General features: G+C 44.3%; 1 protein-coding gene across 3 annotated transcripts in view; it reads right to left on the minus strand.

Annotated features, from left to right (window-relative positions):
• Positions 1-78: 78 nt before the first annotated feature.
• The window catches only part of MTMR2 (myotubularin related protein 2), a 64100-nt gene continuing 41868 nt past the window's right edge, over positions 79-22310 (minus strand). For 2 of the 3 annotated variants that reach the window (XM_069883399.1, XM_069883400.1), the window contains 12 exons: positions 20833-20927; positions 20545-20655; positions 18919-19020; positions 17703-17786; positions 10458-10607; positions 9513-9701; positions 8382-8567; positions 7332-7538; positions 5252-5344; positions 3679-3792; positions 2073-2249; positions 84-1090 (listed from right to left, as the gene is read on the minus strand). In XM_069883399.1, coding sequence (XP_069739500.1) covers positions 929-1090; positions 2073-2249; positions 3679-3792; positions 5252-5344; positions 7332-7538; positions 8382-8567; positions 9513-9701; positions 10458-10607; positions 17703-17786; positions 18919-19020; positions 20545-20655; positions 20833-20927 — 1670 coding nt within the window. In that variant the 3' untranslated portion in view covers positions 84-928. Of the gene's footprint in view, positions 1091-2072; positions 2250-3678; positions 3793-5251; positions 5345-7331; positions 7539-8381; positions 8568-9512; positions 9702-10457; positions 10608-17702; positions 17787-18918; positions 19021-20544; positions 20656-20832; positions 20928-22310 lie in introns of all 3 variants that reach the window. The other variant, XM_069883402.1, reaches the window with a different exon arrangement.

Genomic DNA, 22310 nt, shown 5'->3' on the forward strand with positions numbered 1-22310 from the left:
CGAATCCTGTGTTCAGTTCTGGGCCCCTCACCACAAGAAGGATGTTGAGGCTCTGGAACGAGTCCAGAGAAGAGCAACAAAGCTGGTGAGGGGGCTGGAGAACAAGACTTACGAGGAGCGGCTGAGAGAGCTGGGGTTGTTTAGCCTGGAGAAGAGGAGGCTGAGGGGAGACCTCATTGTTCTCTACAACTACCTGAAAGGAGGTTGTGGAGAGGAGGGTCTTGGCCTCTTCTCCCAAGTGACAGGGGACAGGACAAGGGGGAATGGCCTCAAGCTCCGCCAGGGGAGGTTTAGGCTGGACATCAGGAAAAAATTTTTTACAGAAAGGGTCATTGGGCACTGGAACAGGCTGCCCAGGGAGGTGGTTGAGTCACCTTCCCTGGAGGTGTTAAAGGGATGGGTGGATGAGGTGCTGAGGGCTGTGGTTTAGTGTTTGATAGGAATGGTTGAACTCAATGATGCAGTGGGTTTTTTCCAACCTAGTGATTCTGTGATATTAACAGCAGACGGTTTATGATTTTACAGCTGTATTCTAGGTTCCACTGCAAAGCCAGTAGTTCCTTTCAGCAAATAGATTTTTTTTTTTTTTTTCCAGCTTTGGAGTAGATGTGGTGCATGGTCATTCTTTAAAGCCAAGTGATTTCCAGCACGTAAGTGAACAAAGAAAGAGCTCTATGTTTCTTTTAGGTGGCAAGTGCAATTCGCTTGTATTATATTGTAGCCACTGAGAAGATTAATTTGCATAGGGGCCTTGTTTGTTTGTTTTTGCTTAAGCTTCCTCTAGTGCTACAGTACTAATAAATTACCCTGGAGAAAAATAAATAAATAGGTGGGCATCTCCCAGGCACCATGCTAGAAATCCAGAGGGTTCCATAAAAGCTGCCCTCATGGTCCTGGGAAAGTATTCGGCAAAATAAAAATGTCTATATTATACAACTGTCTGTACAGGAGCAACACACTGTGCGGGAGAGCCAGCTCTCTCCGAGGACGAGGTGGAACGGTTGGTGATTTCTCTCTGCAGCTCCTCCACTTTCTTCTGCAGCTCAGCCCGCTTGGCAAGCAGCTCCTTGTAGCGATTGTGGACAGGTTCCTGCAAGAAAAGGTGTGGCTGAGCACTAGGAGGCGAGCGTGGAAGGGGAGGCTGAACCACAACAGGTTGTTGCTGCGCTGGCACACGGCTGTGCGAGGGAAGCAGGGGTGGTGGGTGACTTGTGCCATTGTGAGTAGCTGCTCTGGCTTTGGGATGTTCATTTTATCTAACACGCATAGCGCAACGGTGGCTACAAAACTTAGTGTATATTTTGAAAAATGACAATTACAAAATGTATAATCTCTGACGTTTCTGGGGATACTGGCCTTGGCATCTCAGCCTGGCCATTATTTCAGGGCTTTGGAGGCAGGGGGAAAACCAATACAGGTTTATCTAAATATTCTCACATAGTTCTGACTGCTAAACAGGTGGTACTAGAAAGCAGTGGTTGGGTTCCTCTAATGCTCCAGATCTGTAAAACTGTTAACTGTAGTTGCCCACTGAGGCAATCAAGGAATGTTTGTCCTTTCCTATTAGGGCTCTGCTCAGACTGCACGTCTCAGGTGCCCTGGGCAAGCCAGTTTCCCTGCTGTCAGTGGTCATGAGTGTAACGGGGTTGCAGTCTGACCCCTGTGCCTCAAACAGCCAAAGCAAGCAGCAGGTTCCTATTGCTGGTGATCTAAGCATGGCCCTAAACTCCTATCTAGAATCCCAACTCGAAAGAAGTCTTATGTTTTTAGGGAAAAGAAGAGAGAATGCAGATTATTTTCCTTGGATTCTAAGCAAGAAATTTTCCAAATTGCTGAGCATCTTGGACTCGATGATCCGGTGGGTCTCTTCCAACCTGGTGATTCTGTGATTCTGTGATTTTATGAGGCAGTGACCTCCAGCTGAGCACTGGCAGCAGCTCCCTGTGGGTGCTGCTTTCTTTAGGTTTAAGCAGCAGAGTCATTTGTACGTTAGTACTTGCGCTTCAAAGGTCTAGAACTCCAAAAGGACGATGTTAGTACTAGCACAGAGGGACAGAAAAGAAGAGCCTTACCTGCGGTTTCATCCGCGGGTTCCAGCGGATGTAGTAGCCGACCCACAGCTCGAGGTGGCGCATGCTGGCCACGGGATACAGGACGTGGTTGGAGTAGCTCACGTACAAAGGGTTAGTAAAGTCTTCCAGTTGGCTGTTGATGTAAGACCAAAGTGAAACAGTCTTTTTTGGAAGGCCCTGTAAAGGAAGGGGTTGGAGGAGGCTTTATTTCCTGTACAAATCCCAGCATTTATCTATGAACTGTAACAGTATATTCATACGCTTGGCATCAACGCAGAGCCGGTTGTCTTTCTGTAACTTAAAACCCCACTATGTTCTTTTGATATGGCTGTTGTAATCGAAGCAGGTGGATGCAGGCAGGCACACACACCCTGGCAGGGAAACATCCCCTCCTACCCAGCCTGGTGCCAACACAGACCAGGAATCACCATTGGCACAGCAAGGGGACACTGGCACGTGAACTCCCAGTGCTTTGGTTAAACTTCACCTCTCTAAAGTGGAGTATTTGATTGCAAAGAAAAAAACCAAAACATTTGATTTGAGCCCTGATGTAGTAGAATAATTAGGCCTGTGAATAGTCCCAGTGAAACCAGTGTTGAAATGCTTTCCAGATTTAGTACCTTGCTGGGCTGAGGCCTTAAAAAAAACCCCAAACCCGCGTGCAACCAGCGTGCAGGTTTTCTTCTGTGGAAATCAGAATTATTCAGTCACTATGGACTTGAGAGAAACACAGACCCTGACTTCACTCCAGTGCAATGTTACCACTGCTGGATTACAGTAATTGTTTTAATTATTATTTTTTAACTGATGTGCTACCCAATACAATCGCATCAGCTCCACACAGCACTGTCCTCCATGCACCTCTGTGATGTTAGGTTGCAACCTTTTGGTGACAAAATGCTTCACCTTTAGGTAGGTGAGAAAGAATTGAGAGCCACTGCTTTTCTTTCTGATTCCAGACTGGATCTGCATGTACACATCCTCCCTCAGCAAACAAACACTGACCAGACTGCAACACAGAGCTGGCTGGTGTCAGCCCCTTGAGGCACATCCTTCCTAATAGTAGCACTCTGTCCTCTCCTGGAAAGAATGCAAGCGCATCTAGAACATGCATTGAGATCAGTTCCTTGCTGTAACCTATGTGTGCAGAGTAACAAGGCACACTTGGTAGTTTAAAGCAACTTACAAGGGACCACTTCAAGGAAAAGGAGGACAGAAAGATAACAGTTACCACAGAGAAGGTTACATTAAACTGAAGTTCAAAGAAAAGCTGCATTTCTAACTAACTGGGAGACAGCAGGAGTTATTCAGACATCAGTGAGTAGCTGAAAGTTGTGCTGAAAGCAGTGGGATTCTCCAGAGGGAAATGGTGTGGCTCTGAAATGCAAACTCTTCAACAGACACCACTTTGGGCAAAAAGGAAAATACCCTATGTCCAAGCTGTTTGCATGCGGTTTGGGGGTTTTTTTAAGGCCTCATGGAGCTTAGCATTACCTAGACCTGCATCCACCACTCTCTTTAGAGCTCAAACAGCTTCTCCAGCAATACCTAGCCAGCCAAAGCAATCATGGAACGAGGCCTCCACCCTGGAGAGAAGCCCTCTTACCTCCTTCACTCTCTGCTGCTCACTGCTGCACAGGAAGGTCCCAAACAAACAGCTGTACAGGTGATCCAGGATGGTTATCAGGAAGTACTCATTGAACTCAAACGCTGTAGGAAACTTCAGACAGAACCAGAAAATTAGGTTGGAATTGTAGAACAGGAATTGCAAATCAACTTTCTCCCACTTTGTGGGCTCAGTAAGCAGTTGGCCTCTTTTCTTGATTTCTAAAACAGGGTTTGTCCCTGTTCCCTGTTATCCTGGCTGGCTGGATATTCAGGATCATATGTGCTCCTTCCAGAAGCAAGAGCTTCTCTCTCAGAAAGCTGCTTTACATGTGCAGAGAGGAATTTTGAGCAAAAGCCAGAGGTCTGAAGGGTTTGACTGCTGTGTTTATACACACTCGGTGCTGCTTCAGGTTGAAGCTTGCTCTGCTGTGCCCACCCTCATGACAGACCATACCCAAGACTGTGAACAAAAGACTGAAGTATATGTGAAATAATGCAAGGAAAGGAATGGAAATTTCCCGGGGCCCAATAGAAATAACCTGTGCGTGTAACAGCACTTTCCAGAGGAAACAGCAGGGAGGAATCCTGCAACACAGGTCAGCGGGAGAAACAGGTGTGTGGGTAGGGGCTGTGTTTGCTGGTGATGTTCCATGCAGAAATATTCAGACCCAAGACAGGGAGAACTGAAGCTTCACAAAGGGTCAGTAAGAATACACACAGTGAAATGCAAAGACATGCTGGAGCAATAGAGAGGAGAAGCAGGAGGCCTTCCTCCCTTACAAACCACCCTTCTCTTCCCAGGCTGCCCTGGCTGCAACATCATAGAATCACTAGGCTGGAAAGGACCCACTGGATCATCGAGTCCAACCGTTCCTATCAATCGCTAACCCATGCCCCTCAGCACCTCATCCACCTGTCCCTTCAACACCTCCAGGGAAGGTGACTCAACCACCTCCCTGGGCAGCCTGTTCCAGTGCCCATCCTGACTTCACTCACTGCAGATAAGGCTGCCTGCTTGTAGGAGCAATCCAAGCAGAGCATGACTTTTGGTAAAGCCTCCCTCTTTCTCTGCTTGTGTACGATACTGCTTCATTTATAGTGCCATCCTTCTTTTCCTTTTAACCTATTTTAACCCATGATAAGCCTAATTTTTTTTCAGTGATTTGCCTGACCATGGCTACCATTTGCCACGTTACACATTTTTGTCACAGCAGACACACAAAACCTTCCAGGTCCCAACTACCTGGAGAAAAAACTTCCCAAGCATAAAGGATCTTTCCTGAACCGTGCCTCTGTCGTGCCTGCTCTGAGGTAAGGACCTCAGCCGCCATGTATAACTCGGGAGCCAGCTAATCTGATGAAAGTTGTCATCATGGTCTTCCTGTGCACTTGTGCATTCAGGCTCTTTGCTAAAAAGACTCCTGGGAAACTTGTTGCTGGAGTTAAAACAAGATTAGAAGCCCAGGAAGGACAACCTGTGCAGGTCCACTTGGAAATCATTGTGTGGCCAGATGCAGTGCCCCATCTTAGTCCAGTGGTTTTGTGGATGTGAGCACCACACAGCGATTTACCTGTCTTGTCATTTGCCACACGCAGTCGATGAACTGGAGGAAGACAGGAGAGCGATCTGCATCTGCGTGATTCTTATCTCCGTGGCCAACCCTCTGAAACAGAGTAGGACAAAGAACATAAGCTACACGGGGCTTCACAGGGAAACTGTTGGGGTCTCCTCTCGGTCACCCAAGCCTTAACCAAGAGCTCTAAGAAAGTTCAAATGAGTCCTGATTTTGCTTTGTCCACATCAGTGGGCAGAGGAGTTAAGGACAGCTACTCCCTTTGTCTCTGAAGTGAAATTTTTTTATGGGGATATTTTCATGCTAAATTAAAACGAGTTGTTTGAGTAGAAGCTCCAGATGCTACGCTGGCTCTGGTTCCAGTTAATAGCTAAAGTTCAGAAGGAAAAAAAAATGAAAATGCTTTTTGCTTCAGCTGCAGCTGTTGTCCTGGCTACTTCAGTAGTACAATGTGCTGGATCTAAACAGCACCTACAGGCACGGCATGCAGCGATAACCGTCACACAACACCTCGCAGCTTCCAAGCGCTGTACAAACATTAACCCAGCCCATCTCCTCCCACCTCAAGAGAGGCAGTGATGAAAGCATCCTCAGAAGCAGGACTCCAGCCCTGGCCATGCTGTGTGGCCAAGACATGTGAGCCCCAGTTCCTTATAACGAGTATGGTATGTTAGTGGTTATATATTACTCAGGAGCCCTAAGTACCGTACAGACACAGAACAAGAATATGCCAATAACAGAGATCCCTACCTTTTCTGTAATACTGTTTTTCCATCACTGAAGGAACTGAATATCATTATCTTCTTTGTATAGACAGGGAAGCTGACATACTCATTGTTCAAACATCAGACTATAGTTTTGCTGCATCAGAACCTCAGCTGCTTAGGGCCTTGGTTTCCCTGCCTTCCTCAGAACATTTGACTATGCAACCCACTGTCACATGGGCTGTAAACAGACCTTGTTCTAGCCCTTGCCTAAATTAAACCACAAGAACACAGCTATGAACAAAACACAATAGGAACAAAGACTGAAAGGATACTATTGAAAGGTTTCCACAATTCCCGTCAGCGCAAACCATAACAAACTGCTGTGTTGCAAGTCCACAAAGCTGCCTCTCTGCCAACTCTAGGGACACAACCCTGAGCTTCTCCTGGTCTAGTCTCAAACTGCTGATCTTTTACCTAAACAATTACAAACCTCCTAAAAATAAAATGCACCTAAAGAAAATGTGAGGATAAGGCCATAACCAAATTGCCCAGACTCTTCAATGCCAAAGCACTTGTTAGATGACGGTGTCCAAGCAGTCTTAGAAAATGCACTGAACTGGAAATTCAGATAAAGAAAATATCCTGGTGGTCTCTGCCAACTCCCAGCAGAAATGCCCATCCTGGACCCAAGGCACCCTAGTTTAAGCCTAAGCTTGGGAACACAACATATCAGTCAGGCTCCTGAAAGATGTAACAGCACCTGTTCCTCACATCTAACAGATACTGTCTTCAAGGAAGTTAAAAGATGGCAGAATTATGGGCAGAAAACAATAGCAGCAGCATTCACCTTTCTCTGTGACTTCAGCTGGGAGACTTCTCACACTAAACTTCTTTAAGATCATAGAATCATAGAATAGTTCAAGTTAAAAGGGACCTTAAAGATCATCTCGTTCCAAACCCCCCGGTACAGGCAGGGACATCCCACTAGATCAGGTTACCCAAGGCCCCATCTAACGTGGCCTTAAACACCTCCAGGGATGGGGCAGCTGCAGCTTCCCTTGGCAACCTGTGCCAGTGTCTCACCAGTCTCATGGTGAAGAAATTCTTCCTAATGTCTAGTCTAAATCTGCCCTTCTGCAGTTTATACCTGTTCCGCCTTGTCCTGTGCCCACAGGCCTTTATGAATAGTCCCTCCACAGCTTTCTTGTAGCCCCTTTCAGGTACTGGAAGGTCGCTATAAGATCTCCTTGGAGCCTTCTCCAGGCTGAACAAGCCCAACCCTCTCAGGCTGTCCTCACAGGGAAGGTGCTCCAGCCCTTGGATCATCTTTGTACCTTCTGTTCAGTGCCTTGCAAGGGTTAGCGACTCACCAGCTGAAATCTATGGCCGAAGCTCAGCCACTCCTTCTCCACTAAGACTTCAAAGCCCCTGATAGTTCGGTAGTAGCCATCTAGCATGAGCAGAGAGAGAGAAGTGAGCTGGGCTGTCCGGTCCCAGCCATCACTGCAGTGTACAACCACAGACGTCTTCCCTGACTCCACTTTGTCAGCAATCCGAAGGGCTCCAGCAAGAATGAGCTAGGATGAGGAAAAAAAAAAAGTTACAAAATCTCTTTGGAACAGAAACTATAAATGAAAAATGGCTAGTGACAACAGAGGATAAACCAAGGGCTCAGTCTGCCTCAAGGAGAATGGTGAATGCGTTCCAACTACTTTATAACTAGGACAGCAAATTGGTGAACACATTTTTTTGTTCCAGCAAGATGACAACACATCTAAACTCTAGGCACAGCTGTAGAAGAGCCCCTGCATTAAACTCATTGAGTAGACAGACTACAATTTAAACCAGAAACATTCTGTGTCTGAACACGAACACAACACGGCTACCCCTTGCAACTGCCCCTTTTTGCATTAGCAGGCAGACAGCATAAATTGGACATTTTTAGGAAAGAAAGAGCTTAATTTCAAAACCCAACATTTGTAGAAGATGAAGCATTTTGCCCCACTCATTCCAATTCTGCTTGGATTCCCGAGATGATGATGGGGCACCAACTCCCAACATCTGCTGGTCTGGACCAGGCTGTAAAGCCAGGATGTTGAGGATCCCCAAGACAAGAGTCTGGAAACTCTGGGACTCCTATGTTGCAACCAGGGCTTTCACAGTTACACGTTACACGGGAACACACTTCACTTCCAGAACGCCATCTTTCTCTCTTGTCCCTCTTCCCATCTCCTCACAATTCCCCATTCCAAGAAACTGTGGTTTTAGTTGTTTTTAAATTGAAAACAAATTCTAAGTCCTCAAATTCCTCATGAATTGAAAATCCAGCACTGGAGTTAGTTCTGGATACATTCCCCAGTGAATAGACTGGTACGACTCGTGGTTACTCAGCCACACCCCGTGGGTACAGACGTGCCAACCTTGATATGCTCTAGCCAGTGCGTTGACTCTAAATTGGACAGCCAGTGAGTCTCCTCAATATTGGGATACACAATCTCTTTCAGTTTTCTCAGCGATTCTCTCATAACATGAATATTATGAATGTCCAAGAACACCAATTCTGCATTCTGATAGGCATCCTCGCTCTCATAGCCCCCTCCTTTAGCCTGAAAAACAAAATCCATGTAAAAATCATTAAGCAAAACCATATTTTATCTTTTATCCCAATTATTTGTCCTGAGCAAATATCAAATGACAAAATACCACATTATAATGTGGTAATAAAAATACCACAAAATATCACATTGTGATTGTGCAAACATGTACACACGCACACTTCGTGTCTCTTTTCTGCAATAGTAATGAATGCTATAATTTTAACCAAAGAATATCACATTACGAGCCTCCTTTTTCTCTGTAATTATCACGTATCCCCATTCAAGCTGCTGGCTCATTAGATTCACTAGTCTGTCATTTACAAACTTACATTACTATTACAGAGGAGCATATCCCACACACCAATGCCTTTTCCTAAGTAGTGTGAAAGACAGATTAAAAAAAAATAAGAAAAGAAAAACCCTTCAGCTTTAGTGCAACAAAGCATTTCTACCACTAAAACAGGACTTAAGTGATGGCATGAGACACAACAGCAGGAAGAACAGAGCAATATTCCTAGACATTAAAGATCTCCAGACTATATTTTGAAATTAAAGACCACGATGCCTGATTTTCAGAGGTGCTCAGCATCCCCTGCTGCCATCAGAGTTAACAGGGACAGAGTTCTCGTGCTGTTAGAGGAAGCAGTATCTTTCAACCATGTGAAGTGAAAAATGGTTGTACACAAGATCCAGGGTTCTAGAATTTGACCTGAGTACCACTCTAATTTTTTTGCTTCCAATCTCATTTCATGTTATGGATGAATCCAAACGGACCTCTTATAGTCACACTGATATCTACTGATACCCATACAGGTGTAAAAGTCTGTCTAGAGAATCAAATCACTGTATGTGAATCTCTTCATAGTAGAAAGGAATAATGATGTGAAATGGTGGTGGGAAACGTCCTTCACATGATTACATTCTCAGCTCATGACAGAAGAAAAACCACCTGACCTTATTGGCTACAGCGTTCACACTAGGCCTTGCATCAAAAATGAAGATTTTATGGGACTGAGCATTAGAATCCATGATGGCTTGAAGGTACTTTTCATCTTCCTTGCTTCGTTTGCCGCTCACTCCCACCATTGGCTGGCTACAGCGAGTGATTGTTGCTTGACTTTCTGGGTGAATCCATGACAATACCTTCAGCAACAAATGAGAAAGAAATGAAGCAAAAATGGGATTCATTAAACCAGTGAAGTGTTTTACCTGTAACAGCTTGTGTTGGGATCCTGCCATGTATTAGCTGGTTCCTTATTCCTTCATTCTGGTGGCATTCCCAAAGTTTGAACAGACAAGAGGGTACCGAGTAGGTTTAAGTCTGACTTTTAAATATGGTGCAGACTGTTTTCTCACTGTTGCGTGCGTCACAAACACACTTTCTCACTCTGCAGTCCTTGGGCTATGTCTTAATCTACATTACACCATGTAAAAGTTAAGCACTTTAGGGACAGATTTAATTTTCTATAGGCTTGAGAAGTAAAACAGCACGTTTTCAGTTAGTGCTGAAATAATCACAATGATGTGTTTTGTCTTAATTTCATTTTTCATCAATACTGTCACTAACTATTTCTCCATCCTGAAAGTCAGGGTAGGCCAGACAATTGTAAACAACCAAACAGGGCTGCTTTGTGTTTCCCAGGAACAGAACTGAGATTTGGCCTGGATTGTGCTAAGTTATCTTATCTTCTCATTTCGGTTTAGTCTACATCTCTTTCACAACAGTAGTACCAGCAGATAACATTGCTTTCTAACTCCTCAAACATGTCGCTGTCACTTTTATTATACATTGAACATTTATTTGCTCCCTGGAATCCACTCAGCTTGATCTCTGTATTATTTATGGCCCAAAGGTATGTAACAACACCACATCAAAGTGGCTTCTTTCGTCACACTCACTGGTATGCGTCCTCTTGATCTAAAAGATGCTACTCTCTTTAGCTCTTCATCAGGAATGTTTACGGGCACAGCTAGAATAGCAGGGTACGTATCACACAGCTCATAGCGCTCATTAATCTTGGTCAGCCTCCAGCTTTCATTAGGAATTCCCTAAAGAGGAAACAACAGCAGGTTAGCAAATGAGTTGCTCTGAGACCTCAGCACAGTCAAATTCCCAGACCTGAAATTTAAGGCCATTTTTGTTAATGAAGGACATATAGGGCTGGAGCCTGGAGCTGCATTATCTTGGTAACTTGCATTCCAGGCCTCTTCCCAGAGAGGTAGATGTTTTGCTCAGGTCACTGAAGAACAGGAAAGCTAGAACACTGCGGGCAGGCTCGCCTACGGCAAAGGAACTGTGGAGGCTACAGATGTGGCAATACAGGGGATCCCCCTGAGAGTATCTTTAATATACCTCCTGGTCTCATCATGGAGCTTAAAGAAGAGCTGGGAGCAGGACAGAACAGGTGACCAACAGTCCTCACTCCTCTCTCAGCACTTAGCTCTAATGTCGTGGGTGGGAAGTGGGGATGGAAAGTGGAGTTATCAGAAAGGATGTATGGGAAGACAGAAGGGAGAACAGACAGTAAAATGCCCCCAAAAATCAATTTGCTGTGGGCCTTGTTCAGCATTTGTGGCACAGCTGTGCAATCCCTCCAAAACACCAGAAACCTAATAATCGTATGTCTCCGGCTGCGTGACTGTATGAGATCTGGACAGTGATACGTGACTCCCGTGTTCCTCTCAGACTAAGCTCTCCGGTTGTAGTAATCTGACTTGGGCTGTGAGAGCAGGGAATCTAAACACACACACACACACACACACACGTAATCGAGCTAAGCACGCCCTGATGGGGAAGCAACTTAACAGCTTTCCAGATGGTAACCTCCAAGTAACACCTGAAGCACAACAGGGATGATCCGGACAACCTGCAGACTCAGTTTGGCTGACGCTAGGAATTAACAGATCAAAATGGTGTGGCTGCTACTGTGTGCCCGCAAGGAAAGACTTAAACAGATAGACGATGCAGCAAAGGTGAGCACTGACACAAGCATCTCTATGGGGAAGACAGATCCACTACAGTGAACACACAGCTGGACTGTTTAGCACAGAGTCTGTTTTAGAGGAACATCAGCTCTTAAAACAATATATGCTTCTGTTCTAACAAACAGTACTTCATTTTAAGGAGGGTGGTAGGCCACTGATTACCACTGTCTCGGCTCCCACAGGAAAAAAATGACAAATCTAATACAAGTCAGACGAACTGTGGTAATTATGGTTGACCCACACAGACTGCAGCCGGTTCCCAATCAGAGCAGTGAGTCATGTTGTCAAAACAGCTCATGGTTAGAAATGAGAGGAGAGGACAAACCTTTTGTCCAATAGTGGTCACACCCTGCTTGTGAACCGCACGTGGTTGTGGGGCTGTCTCTGGGAAGGAAATGCTACTACAAGGAATCACCAGAGTTGCCAGGATCATGAGTACCCCAAAACCCTAAAGGAAAGCTGATTTTGGCATTGCCCAAAGCCAAAGAACGGGCAGAAACAGGCACCAAACAGCATGTATACACAGTCCAAGCTTACAGATGGATAAAACAAGCTCAGAGGTCTACCTGCTGTACACAGCAGGGGCGGAATCTCCTGGGTCCACCAGCTCTGCTGTCAACGAGGGAACAGCACAACACTTGCTCTTAGCTGCCCATCAACTGTGATCAAACTGGTTACTATGCGGAAGTGAACTGATGACAAATGATTAAACTATCCTCAGTCCTGTCCTATTAAGTACATGACTACACTGCAATGGATCTCTCAGCAACACTTGGCAGATTTCACCTCCCCCAACTCTGAATTCAAACTATGCTGTAAGGACACTGTTGGCAAGGAAAATGGGAGCTGACAAGCAGTTACATGAAGAAAAGCTCCTTTTCATTCTGCCCTGCAACTCTACCAGTGCTCACTGAGACGATTAAACAGTCACTGGCACTGTAAAGCACCCTCTTCATAGTGCTGGGCAGAACGGCTTTGGCACATGTTGCTCGTTCCAGAACAGACACCCTCCAAAGCGCTAAGTCTTTCAGTTGCCACTCTGACAAATTCAAATGAAATCTTTCCTCTCTGATAGCCCAGACTAGGAAATTCCATATAAGCGCCCAAAGAAAGAAATGATGCTCTGTGTCAGCATTTTAAATTTCATTTGAATCTCAGTGAACGTCTGTTTTTCCCTGGCAAAGCAGCCTTGAATCATGGAACCACCCAAAGTGGGCTTTGGATTCAGATCGTGACTTTCACTGAAGACTTGAAGTAAACAGAAATAACCAAAGTGTGCTAGAAGAGAAGCTGTATTTGCATCCTCCCAGGACATTTGCAACGATACAGCGCAGCTTCTGCATTTACTCATGTTCTTTCAGATTTGTGCTTTCTACAGCTGGAATCACTAGAAAAACCTAAACATGATATAAAGCACATTGGTATTTCCTAATGTAAGATACATTTCACTGCTTCCTGGCAAGCTGTAAGGCCCAAAATCCTACTATCAAACCAACCCAAACTTACAGATGTAACTCAAGAAGCCTCTGCGGGCTCAGGGCAGGCTCTGAGCGCAGCCTGCCTGTGCACCTGCAGTAGGAACCCAGGTACGCTTTGCTAACAGCAGGTGGGCTGCTCCAGAAGCTGCTAGGGAATGCAGTGTCCACATTAGTGACCAGAGCTGGCTGCTCTGCTGGTACACAAGGTCTGTCTTCTCCAGGTAAAGTGACACTATTAGTAGTCCCTGATTTCAGGGACTCATGCTTTGTTGCTTCCACAGGCTTGCGCCAACCTCTGAAGCATCCCCAAGTTTGGGAGCAGTGTGGCTGGCTAGCTTTGCAGCCTTCTCTCATCTCTGCTCCACAAGGGCCAGACTCCCTCTTCCAGGTCCCAGCTCTGATGTGGTTCAGGTGCACAACCGTGACTCAGATTTCCAAGGACACTGCAAAGCCATGCAAAAGAGCTGTGTGAAAATCTATAGAAAGGCAAGGAACATAAAACTGCAAACAGACGAAGAGGATTGTTGAGATGGGGGTTGCTGGTAGCTCCAGATTTCAAGAAATAACAAAATGCTATGAAATCCAAAAGAAAAAACTGAGTTTGGTAGGCATTGGGTGAGGGCCAACAGCTGGGTCATCTCTGTGCCAATGTTGACATTACTGGTGGAAGATAGCAACCCAAATGAGGGGGGTGCAGAGGCTGATCCTTCTCCTCTCACTGGTGCCTGCCTGGCCAGGAAAGCCTCTTCAGAGGCTTCTCTGAGGTGGCTAGTAATAACTGCTCAGACTAGTAGCTAGTTAAATCTCATCTATCTTTTCCGTGTGTTAGCCAGTAAATAATTGCTTCATACTCACAATCTGCATACATTTTGCTGGATAAGTATCTTTGTAGATGGCTAACGATGCTCAAACACACACTCCCTCAAAAACCAGATGGTAACAGCCTGGACTGAAGCTATGCCTGGATCTTGCAATGAAGGCAATTCAGTTCTTGGGAATACTGGAATTACACACAGTCACATCCCTATACTGGATCCAGTAGACTGGTTCTGAGCTTATCCAGGCTGGGAGGGTCCTGAGTAACACACAGCAATGCCTCTCTCAACCTTGATGTGAGCCATGAGTGACCAAGAGGCTGAGCACACGAGCTCAGATGCATCCCTACACCAACAGAAGATACAGCTGCCAGAGCCAAGGTGGTCCTTCTGCTCTGTACTGAGCTCAGATTGTCTCCACTTAGCACAAGAGAGCTGTGACGCATTTTGAGGCAGAGACACCCCTAGCATAAGCAGGTTCTCAGTTAAAACATGGGACATTTAACAATTTAATTCTCATTTTCCCCCAAGTTACAACCATCATTCATACATACGATGCTGTTCTTGTGCTCCATCTTTCCTACTGTGGTTATATGCTAATGCTGGGTACTTCTACTGTCTTCAAAACATATCAGCTCTTCTTCTGAATTATTAGTTTCTGTATGTTTTCTCTCAGAGCAGCAACCACAGCCCTACGCTGTGGTTCCCTTGGTACATAAGACCTGAGCATAGGATTAGACAAGCATGACTTCTGTAGGGAAACATTACGTTTCCAGCTTCACAACCCTTTGTAATATTTTCCAAATGCTCCCCACCTTGCTAAGGAAAATGAAAGCTTTAAGTTACTCCAAAGGCATCTCAAGGCCTTTTGGTTTCAACTGAGTCTTATTCACTTTGCAACTCTTTTATACTCTGCCAGCCTGTGTGTAATAAAAATCAGGGAGCAATTTCAGTTTTAAATTTCATTTGCCACATGTGATTCCATTTACTGACTAAATCACAAACCTCTCTGCGTTCCTTTTGTTCTCTACAGGTTGTTTATTACTCCCTGTTGTTTTACACAATCACAGATTTTTAATAATTTACACATTTCCATGTTTCCCAAGGAAGCTAACAGTGAAGTCAGGGGTTTACTGAATATCTTTCCTAACGGCTACAGTCTCTATCATACCAATACACTCACATTAACTTGAAAAAAATCACACCACACGCCATCTATCAGTGTAGACATAGACCCTACCATGGACTGTACTCTAAAAGTCTTTTTCTGGATGTCTTCTCTCTATGTCCCTGCTCCCACAAGGAAATGACTGACCTGGCCTAAGATATACCAAGTTACCACCTGGTCACTCTGCTGGGCTGCTTATGCCCAAGGCCAGCTCATCTCTAACAGTTTTTAAACCAGTTTTATGAAGTCCTGCAGATAGTGCATATGTCCTGCTTTTCTATTTCTGATCACAATTCATAGAGTCAGACACAGGTAATCCCATTATCTGATTTGATGATGCCAGTTTTGTATCACTGTTAACGAATCCCTGCTGCCAGTTCAGGACGTAATGCTGATTTACTGTAGCTGTTGCTGCTTTAACAGAACCTGGCTGGATTAAGAAAAAAGGCTAAGACATTCACACAGATAAACTGAACATCCATAGTTATAAATGCTGAAATTAAATAAACAGACTGAAATACCAAAATGTTTTGGAGGGGACATAAAGCTTCATACTGCAGGACCTAAATCAACTTGAGCAAAAGGGATGAAGTTCCCTCTTGGCCAGATCACAACATAAACATCTACTGCAGTACGGTTTGCCTCTTCTCCAGCAGCTGGTGTTGGTCACTTTCGGAGATAAGCTACTCAAACAGATGGATTGTGTGATCTGGAATGGGAATTACTGTGGCCCATCACAGCTAACACTCTGATGGGCTAAGGCTGCAAAAAATCCTGGTGTGGATTAATTTTTGCAGTTATGAATGTAAGCAGATGACTGAGGGCTTCAGCATACAGATACGTTTGATTTCTTGACATACAAGCAGTCAGGCTAGGTTTTTGCTGTCCACTCAAAAATGATACAAAAGCAGGTCATAACGAAAGTACATGCTGCAGCAACGTCTCAATGCTTTATACACAGCAGTGCTTCCTCATGTGACCAGAAACAAAGATATCACAGCCCAGAGTCCCATTTTCTTTACAGAAAGGCTGCAAAGACCTGCAAATCACATGCATGTATCCTTTCACTGTGTAAGCAAGCTCCTGCTAAATTTAAGGTATAGCCAATCACAATATGAAAAGCTATTATGGACAGAAAAGCTTGCGTTCCAAAACCAGGTATGTCAGGTTTAAGAAACTGGAATAATTTACCTTGAAATTCTCAAGGGTCACCCTTCCTTCCTTCCAGGTATTGTAGGAATGTCTTTCATATTTCAACTCTTTTAAGTGAAGATTGGCTAAGGGAACGCTGTGCTTTTCAATGGAGATTACTTCAATAGCACAGATATTCCTTTGTCTTTACTCCAAAGTTCTCAGTCCTGTAAAGAAGCATCGTTCCCATATAGCTTGGGCTGCAGATCCTTCTTTATAAACAGATCTTTCCTTAAAATAACTACCAATAAAGAGATAAATTCTGAAGAAAGCCAAAATCACTGCATTACCTGGTCTGATTAGTCAAAGTCAACCTGGGATACAATGTGTGTCAGTCACTACAAATGACTGGAGTTTGTCTCTACCAGGATTTTAGATAGTGGTATCTCACTACAAAACATACACTTTTTTGCAATGAAGAGAGAGGAAGTAAGATCTGTCTCACTTTCAATTAGCAGCCTAGAAGCCAGCAATCTATCTTAGGCAGCTATTTTAGGAGGGAACAAATCACCCCCAACAGTGAAGCTCTCTCTCCCCATCTGTTAATGACAGGCCTAGATAACCAATTTAGAAGGCATGGCCAGCTTTTAGAAGACTAAAGCTAGGAAAATTAATCCCTTCCTTAGGTTTTGGATGTCAGGAATCAGACTAACAACTAGGCTAGGACAGAAGTCTTGGTTTGGTTTGCTTTATGGGAAAGACACAAATCATTAAATTACGAGGCTGTAAATTTCTTAATTTTATAAAGGAAAATTGGCTTTATTCTGGCAGATCTGGATGAGACAAAAGTTTACTCTGTCCAGGGCAAAACAGTCACCAAATTGTGCTGTCTCTTCAACTTGAGAATTTTATGACAAGAGTAATATCGGTATAAAAAACAAAATTCCTTCATCTTTTCTACCAGGGAGAACCACTTAAGTTTCCATCACAGAAATTGAGAGCCTAACACTCCACAATCACCAACACCTTTGACCAGGATTCTAGACGCACTACCACTGTCTATTCCAAGCTATGGTTAACCACAACATTCTCTAGGTTGATCCCTGTGCTGATTCTCCAAGAAAATTAAGGCATTCTACATTTAATTTATTTTCCTTCCAAGCTCCTGTTTGAGATTCTTTCCACTTTTCTGTAAGGCATTAAAGCTGATACAAGCAAGAGCTGTGGTATGAAACTCAACAATGGGATGTCTGTACCTGCAAAACACATCCTCTGTTCCTCACTGCCAGCCATGGCTGATGACTAAGCTGGAATATTTTTTATTTCCAAAGCCCAAAGTCAGCTCTCTGCAGCCTGAGTAATCTCCATTACTGGATGCTACTTTATCTAAAGCTGTACTGCTGTCATGCCAATTGCTGCAGTGTAGAGAACAATGTCCTAACCCAGCCTGCATGACATTTGTCAGCAGGACCATTCTCCACTCCACGCGACCTGTAATTATAATACTGCACAGAGCTTCCCTTCTGAAGAGTAGAGAGGATGAGGAAGGACATGGCTCAATACCCACCTGTCTTCTGTACTCCCAAGTGGGATCATACACCTTCCATCCATTTTCTGGGAAAACCTCTTTGTACTCAAACGCAAAAAGTGGCTGAAAGAAAGAAAATATACCATTAAGAGCCAACTCAGAGCCCATTTCCAGGATGTTTAATATCTCAAATAACAACTCATGACTGGTCCTTCTTTTTTCCCATTGCACAACTTTTCTTTCAGGGTTTTGTGAAAAAGATCGACGTGCTTCCTGTAGCAAGTCATTAGTACAACAAGGTACCTTCCTCTATACCCTTGATCTTGTTCATCTATTACCTAGTACTTCATGGACAAAAGGAGTTTTTATTAAAGAGAGAAAGATAAGACTACTTGGACTAGAACACTCTTATATATTAAGAACTAGATCCTTCCAACAAGCATCTGAAACAACAACTGTCATAATAGAGCAGACGAACTGCGCTCCAGATTTGGGGCAGTGCAGTCACAGAGCAACTGTAAACCCCTGATGGATGCCACTGTGCTTTGAATATTTTCCCTCTGCTACAAGGACGTATCATTAGAAGAGCAACAAAGCTGGTGAAGGGGCTGGAGAACAGGCCTTATGAGGAACGGCTGAGAGAGCTGGGGTTGTTTAGCCTGGAGAAGAGGAGGCTGAGGGGTGACCTCATTGCTCTCTACAACTACCTGAAAGGAGGTTGTGGAGAGGAGGGTGCTGGCCTCTTCTTCCAAATGACAGGGGACAGGACAAGAGGGAATGGCCTCAAGCTCCGCCAGGGGAGGTTTAGGCTAGACGTTAGGAAAAAATTCTTTACAGAAAGGGTCATTGGGCACTGGAACAGGCTGCCCAGGGAGGTGGTTGAGTCACCTTCCCTGGAGGTGTTTAAGGCACGGGTGGATGAGGTGCTGAGGGATATGGTTTAGTGTTTGATAGGAACGGTTGGACTCGATGATCCGGTGGGTCTCTTCCAACCTGGTCTGGTTATTCTGTGATTCTGTGATTAAGTCATTCTCCTTGCACAAAGGAATTCAGCTCCATGGCAGTAGACTTTTCCTGTTTTCTATACAATCTAAACTCCTACAGAATTAATTTTAGAACAGAGTTAAAACCCGCCATTTCTCCTCCTTCAACAAAACGCACCCCATGGGAACACTGTACCAAGTAGATGGGACTAAAAGAAAGAGCTTGCTGCCACTCTGTGTCTTTTGGTAAAAACAGAAAAGAAAATACCTACCAGATTATTTGAAACTGGGAAAGCATATTTCATTAGGTTCTCAAATATGGATCGTCTAGTTCTCCCCTCTGGCTTATGAGCAAATCGCAAGTTTCTAATATCCTGGGAAGAAAAGAGGGAAATCAAACTGCAGATTTCTGAACCACTGCAAAGCAACAAATGACATTTTCCTTTAAAGCTTCCATCTCTCAGAGCACTAGCGAGGATGACTGTAACTAACAGCTCCTCCACTTTACACAGCAGCGCAGTTGCCACTCAGAGTGGTAACTCAAGACCTGCTTTCTCTACTCATCTACAAAAATCAAATTCAGAAACTAAATAAAGCATCTCTAAAATGCCAAGATTTTCCAGCCAAGCCCACAGCTTAAACACTTGTAGTAAACAGTTTAAAAGTCACCAGCATTAAATGAGTTATCAAGTTCAAATATACGAAGCAAACCAGAGAATGAGATAAACTGCTCGTGACTTAGTTGCCTCACAGGACTGAGATTAGGAATTGGTCTCAGATAGAGAACATTTCAGGATGTATAAGCTGTATCTGCATTACTCTGTTATTGCAGTAACCTACCCAGGGAAACATTGTATTAATAGTTCATTCTAAACCTGACCATGTGTGCAAATCTGCATATAGGCAAAATGGCTGAGGACTAGGAATCCAGGTCAAGAAAAGGAACAAATTAGCTTGTCAGCACAAGCACCCTCACGTTAACCAGAGAAGATCATGACTGCAACAGGATGAGGGAACAGCTGTGTGATTTAGTAGAGATTATATCAACTGCTCTTGACTTGGCGCACCCACAGCCTGAAAGTCTGCTTAGCTTCTTGGTGCCTCAACATCAAAGCAGCGACCAGACCAGTATGGGACTCATTTTCATTCCTCTACCTGCCCTTATCCAGGAAGGGGCAACCTTTCAGCCTTGAGAGGGCTCTGACAGGAGCTCTAAGGAGGTCAAGACCTACAAGATTCAGAATCCCACATGGCCACCAAGGGAAGCAGAAGGGCCATGCCCTGGTGAACAACAGAAGTATGGATTTAAGACTGGAGATAGTGGCTTTATCTACTTTGTGGGACTACAGTAAGCAGGTACGAGGAGGTGAATTGTTAATTTTTATTGATGTTTGCATTTCCAATGACTCTTGAGTGGGATACCTCAAATATATACTGCCTTGAAAGAAATGAAAGAACAGCCTCAAGGAGGACTGAAAGCTACTTTCAAGTCCCTCACCACAAAGCACCGCAGCATAACACATGCTAACAACTTAGGGGGAAACATGTCCTTTTCATGCTTCTAAAATGCAGCTGAGTGAAAGGCATCCTGCACTCCACAATGACTGGAGCCTTCCAAGGAAGGCCTGGTGGGCCACCTTGAGAACTGCATAAGTGGGATGCAGGCTCAGGTTTCCTCTATGAAGAAAAGACATTGCCTAGCACAAAGCCTGAATAAAGGTTTGGATCTCATCTCGAATGAGTGGAGCTGGAGAATCTTGAAAACTACAGATGCTTTTTGAAGTGTGTGAAGTCATACCGACTGAAACGTTTCACAGAACTTTCTACAATACTACAGAGAAAACCTTTTAAAATATATGTTCCCCTTCCCCTATTGTAAAACACAGTTAAAAGTTTACCTTGCATACAATCTCCAGCCCGTATGAATTCTCACCGCGACTGGAAGCGCCTCCAATTTTCTCCACTCTGTTGATTACACCTAAAGATGCATCTAGGACAAAAGGAGGGTCCTGTAGACAGTTGAAATTTGTGAGTTTAAAAGGGGGAGGGGGAAAGATCCCCAGCTCCTGCTCTCTTATGCCTATATTCCCAAACACACAGCTATGATTCACACAGAATTACTCTCAAAGAACACCTAGGTCTAAAGATTGAAGAGCAAACAAAAGCAGATGGTTTCAAAAGCTTACCCGTTCCATGCTTTTAAAATACAATCTATAATTGGTAACAGTAAGGGTTCCTCTGATTGCTCCAGTGAAGGGGCAGATGTAAGTAACATCCTTAGCTTAAAAAAACAAAAAGAAAGAGTTGTTAATTTCATGGATAATTTACAGCAGTAAAATTATGATGGCAGCAATACTTGAGGGTTCTCCTTTTCAGATGATGGAATGAAAACCAACTTAATCTAGGGTTCTAGCTTAAGGCTAACGTGAAAGTTTTGGTTCTGTGGAGAAGGTAAGAGTTTGGATATAAACTGAACTCCAGGCAAGTACCATCACCTAGAAACCTACACTTGCACAAAACTGCTATTCCCTGTAAAAAAGCCGGTATTTGGCTGCAAACTGTTTACTCGTAGTGAGTATTGTCAGTAGCCAATAGCACCATGCACAAAGACGGGAAACAACTCCTGCCTGGATGCACGTATTTGAATCTGACCACAATCTGCATAAAAGGTAAGGATTGGCACTAAGTGGGTTTGCACCACCAAGGACAGAAGGCAGTTCTCCTATGCGTGACTTTTAAGATGCCCGAATCCTTCTGCACAACTTTGCATGCAGAGTCAGCCCTAGGATGAAGTCACTCATGCTAAAAGCCAGCAGAGCTACAGCAATTACCAGCAGCCGGGAATTTGTACAGCACCCAGCTGCTGGTGATTTTAAGTCTGAAGTCAGCGATCAAGTTACTCTGCAACAATTCAATTATTTTTGAGCCTGAGTGATGGTGACTCGAAACAGTTCCCTTCTTAAAAAGGCCTCAAATGTTTCTCACTTGTTCCAGCAAAAGGCAAGAAGTGCTGCTGGTTTTCCACAACAAACACCTTCTCTAACTGCCCTTCTGTTTTATATCAATCAGAAACGCCATCATTTAAGTCGTTCCCTTCCGCTTCACTGCCCAGCAGTGACCCATCACATTTTCTGTCACTGAAGCAGTTGGCTGGCTGTGCCATGGCAATGGTTTACACTATTATTGACAAGTAATGATACCCCTCAAGCACAGAGAGATCCTTTCAGAAAGAGACCCACTGACCAGCACTCCCAGATCCATGAAAGAACCCCCTGCATCACCTTAATCACCTCAAACCTCGAATCTTACGGGATCCTTTTAGCAAGGGCTGTGTCGAGTCAGAAGAACAGCTCGCCTCCTAGACAGGTGATCACCACTCGCAAAATAAGTGAGGCTGCTGGGGTGTCAGGATAGGGACCTGAATTTCTTCTGCCTTTATCCCATAAGATTTAGCCGAGAGGGAGGTAGGGAAGAAGAGAGAGTCCCTTATTCCATGGCAATGGCAACTCATATAAATAAATCATCCTCATGTCAGCTGTGCTTCTGCATAGTCTTCACTGACTCTTGAGATACAGGTATGGAGAAGGACTCTTAAAAAATCAGGACTGACTAATTCAGAGCAAAATATGCACCGCAGAACTTTTGTTTAAAAATAAATAAAATA

Source organism: Phaenicophaeus curvirostris, chromosome 1 (assembly GCF_032191515.1).
Source record: "Phaenicophaeus curvirostris isolate KB17595 chromosome 1, BPBGC_Pcur_1.0, whole genome shotgun sequence".
Classification (NCBI taxonomy): domain Eukaryota; kingdom Metazoa; phylum Chordata; class Aves; order Cuculiformes; family Cuculidae; genus Phaenicophaeus; species Phaenicophaeus curvirostris.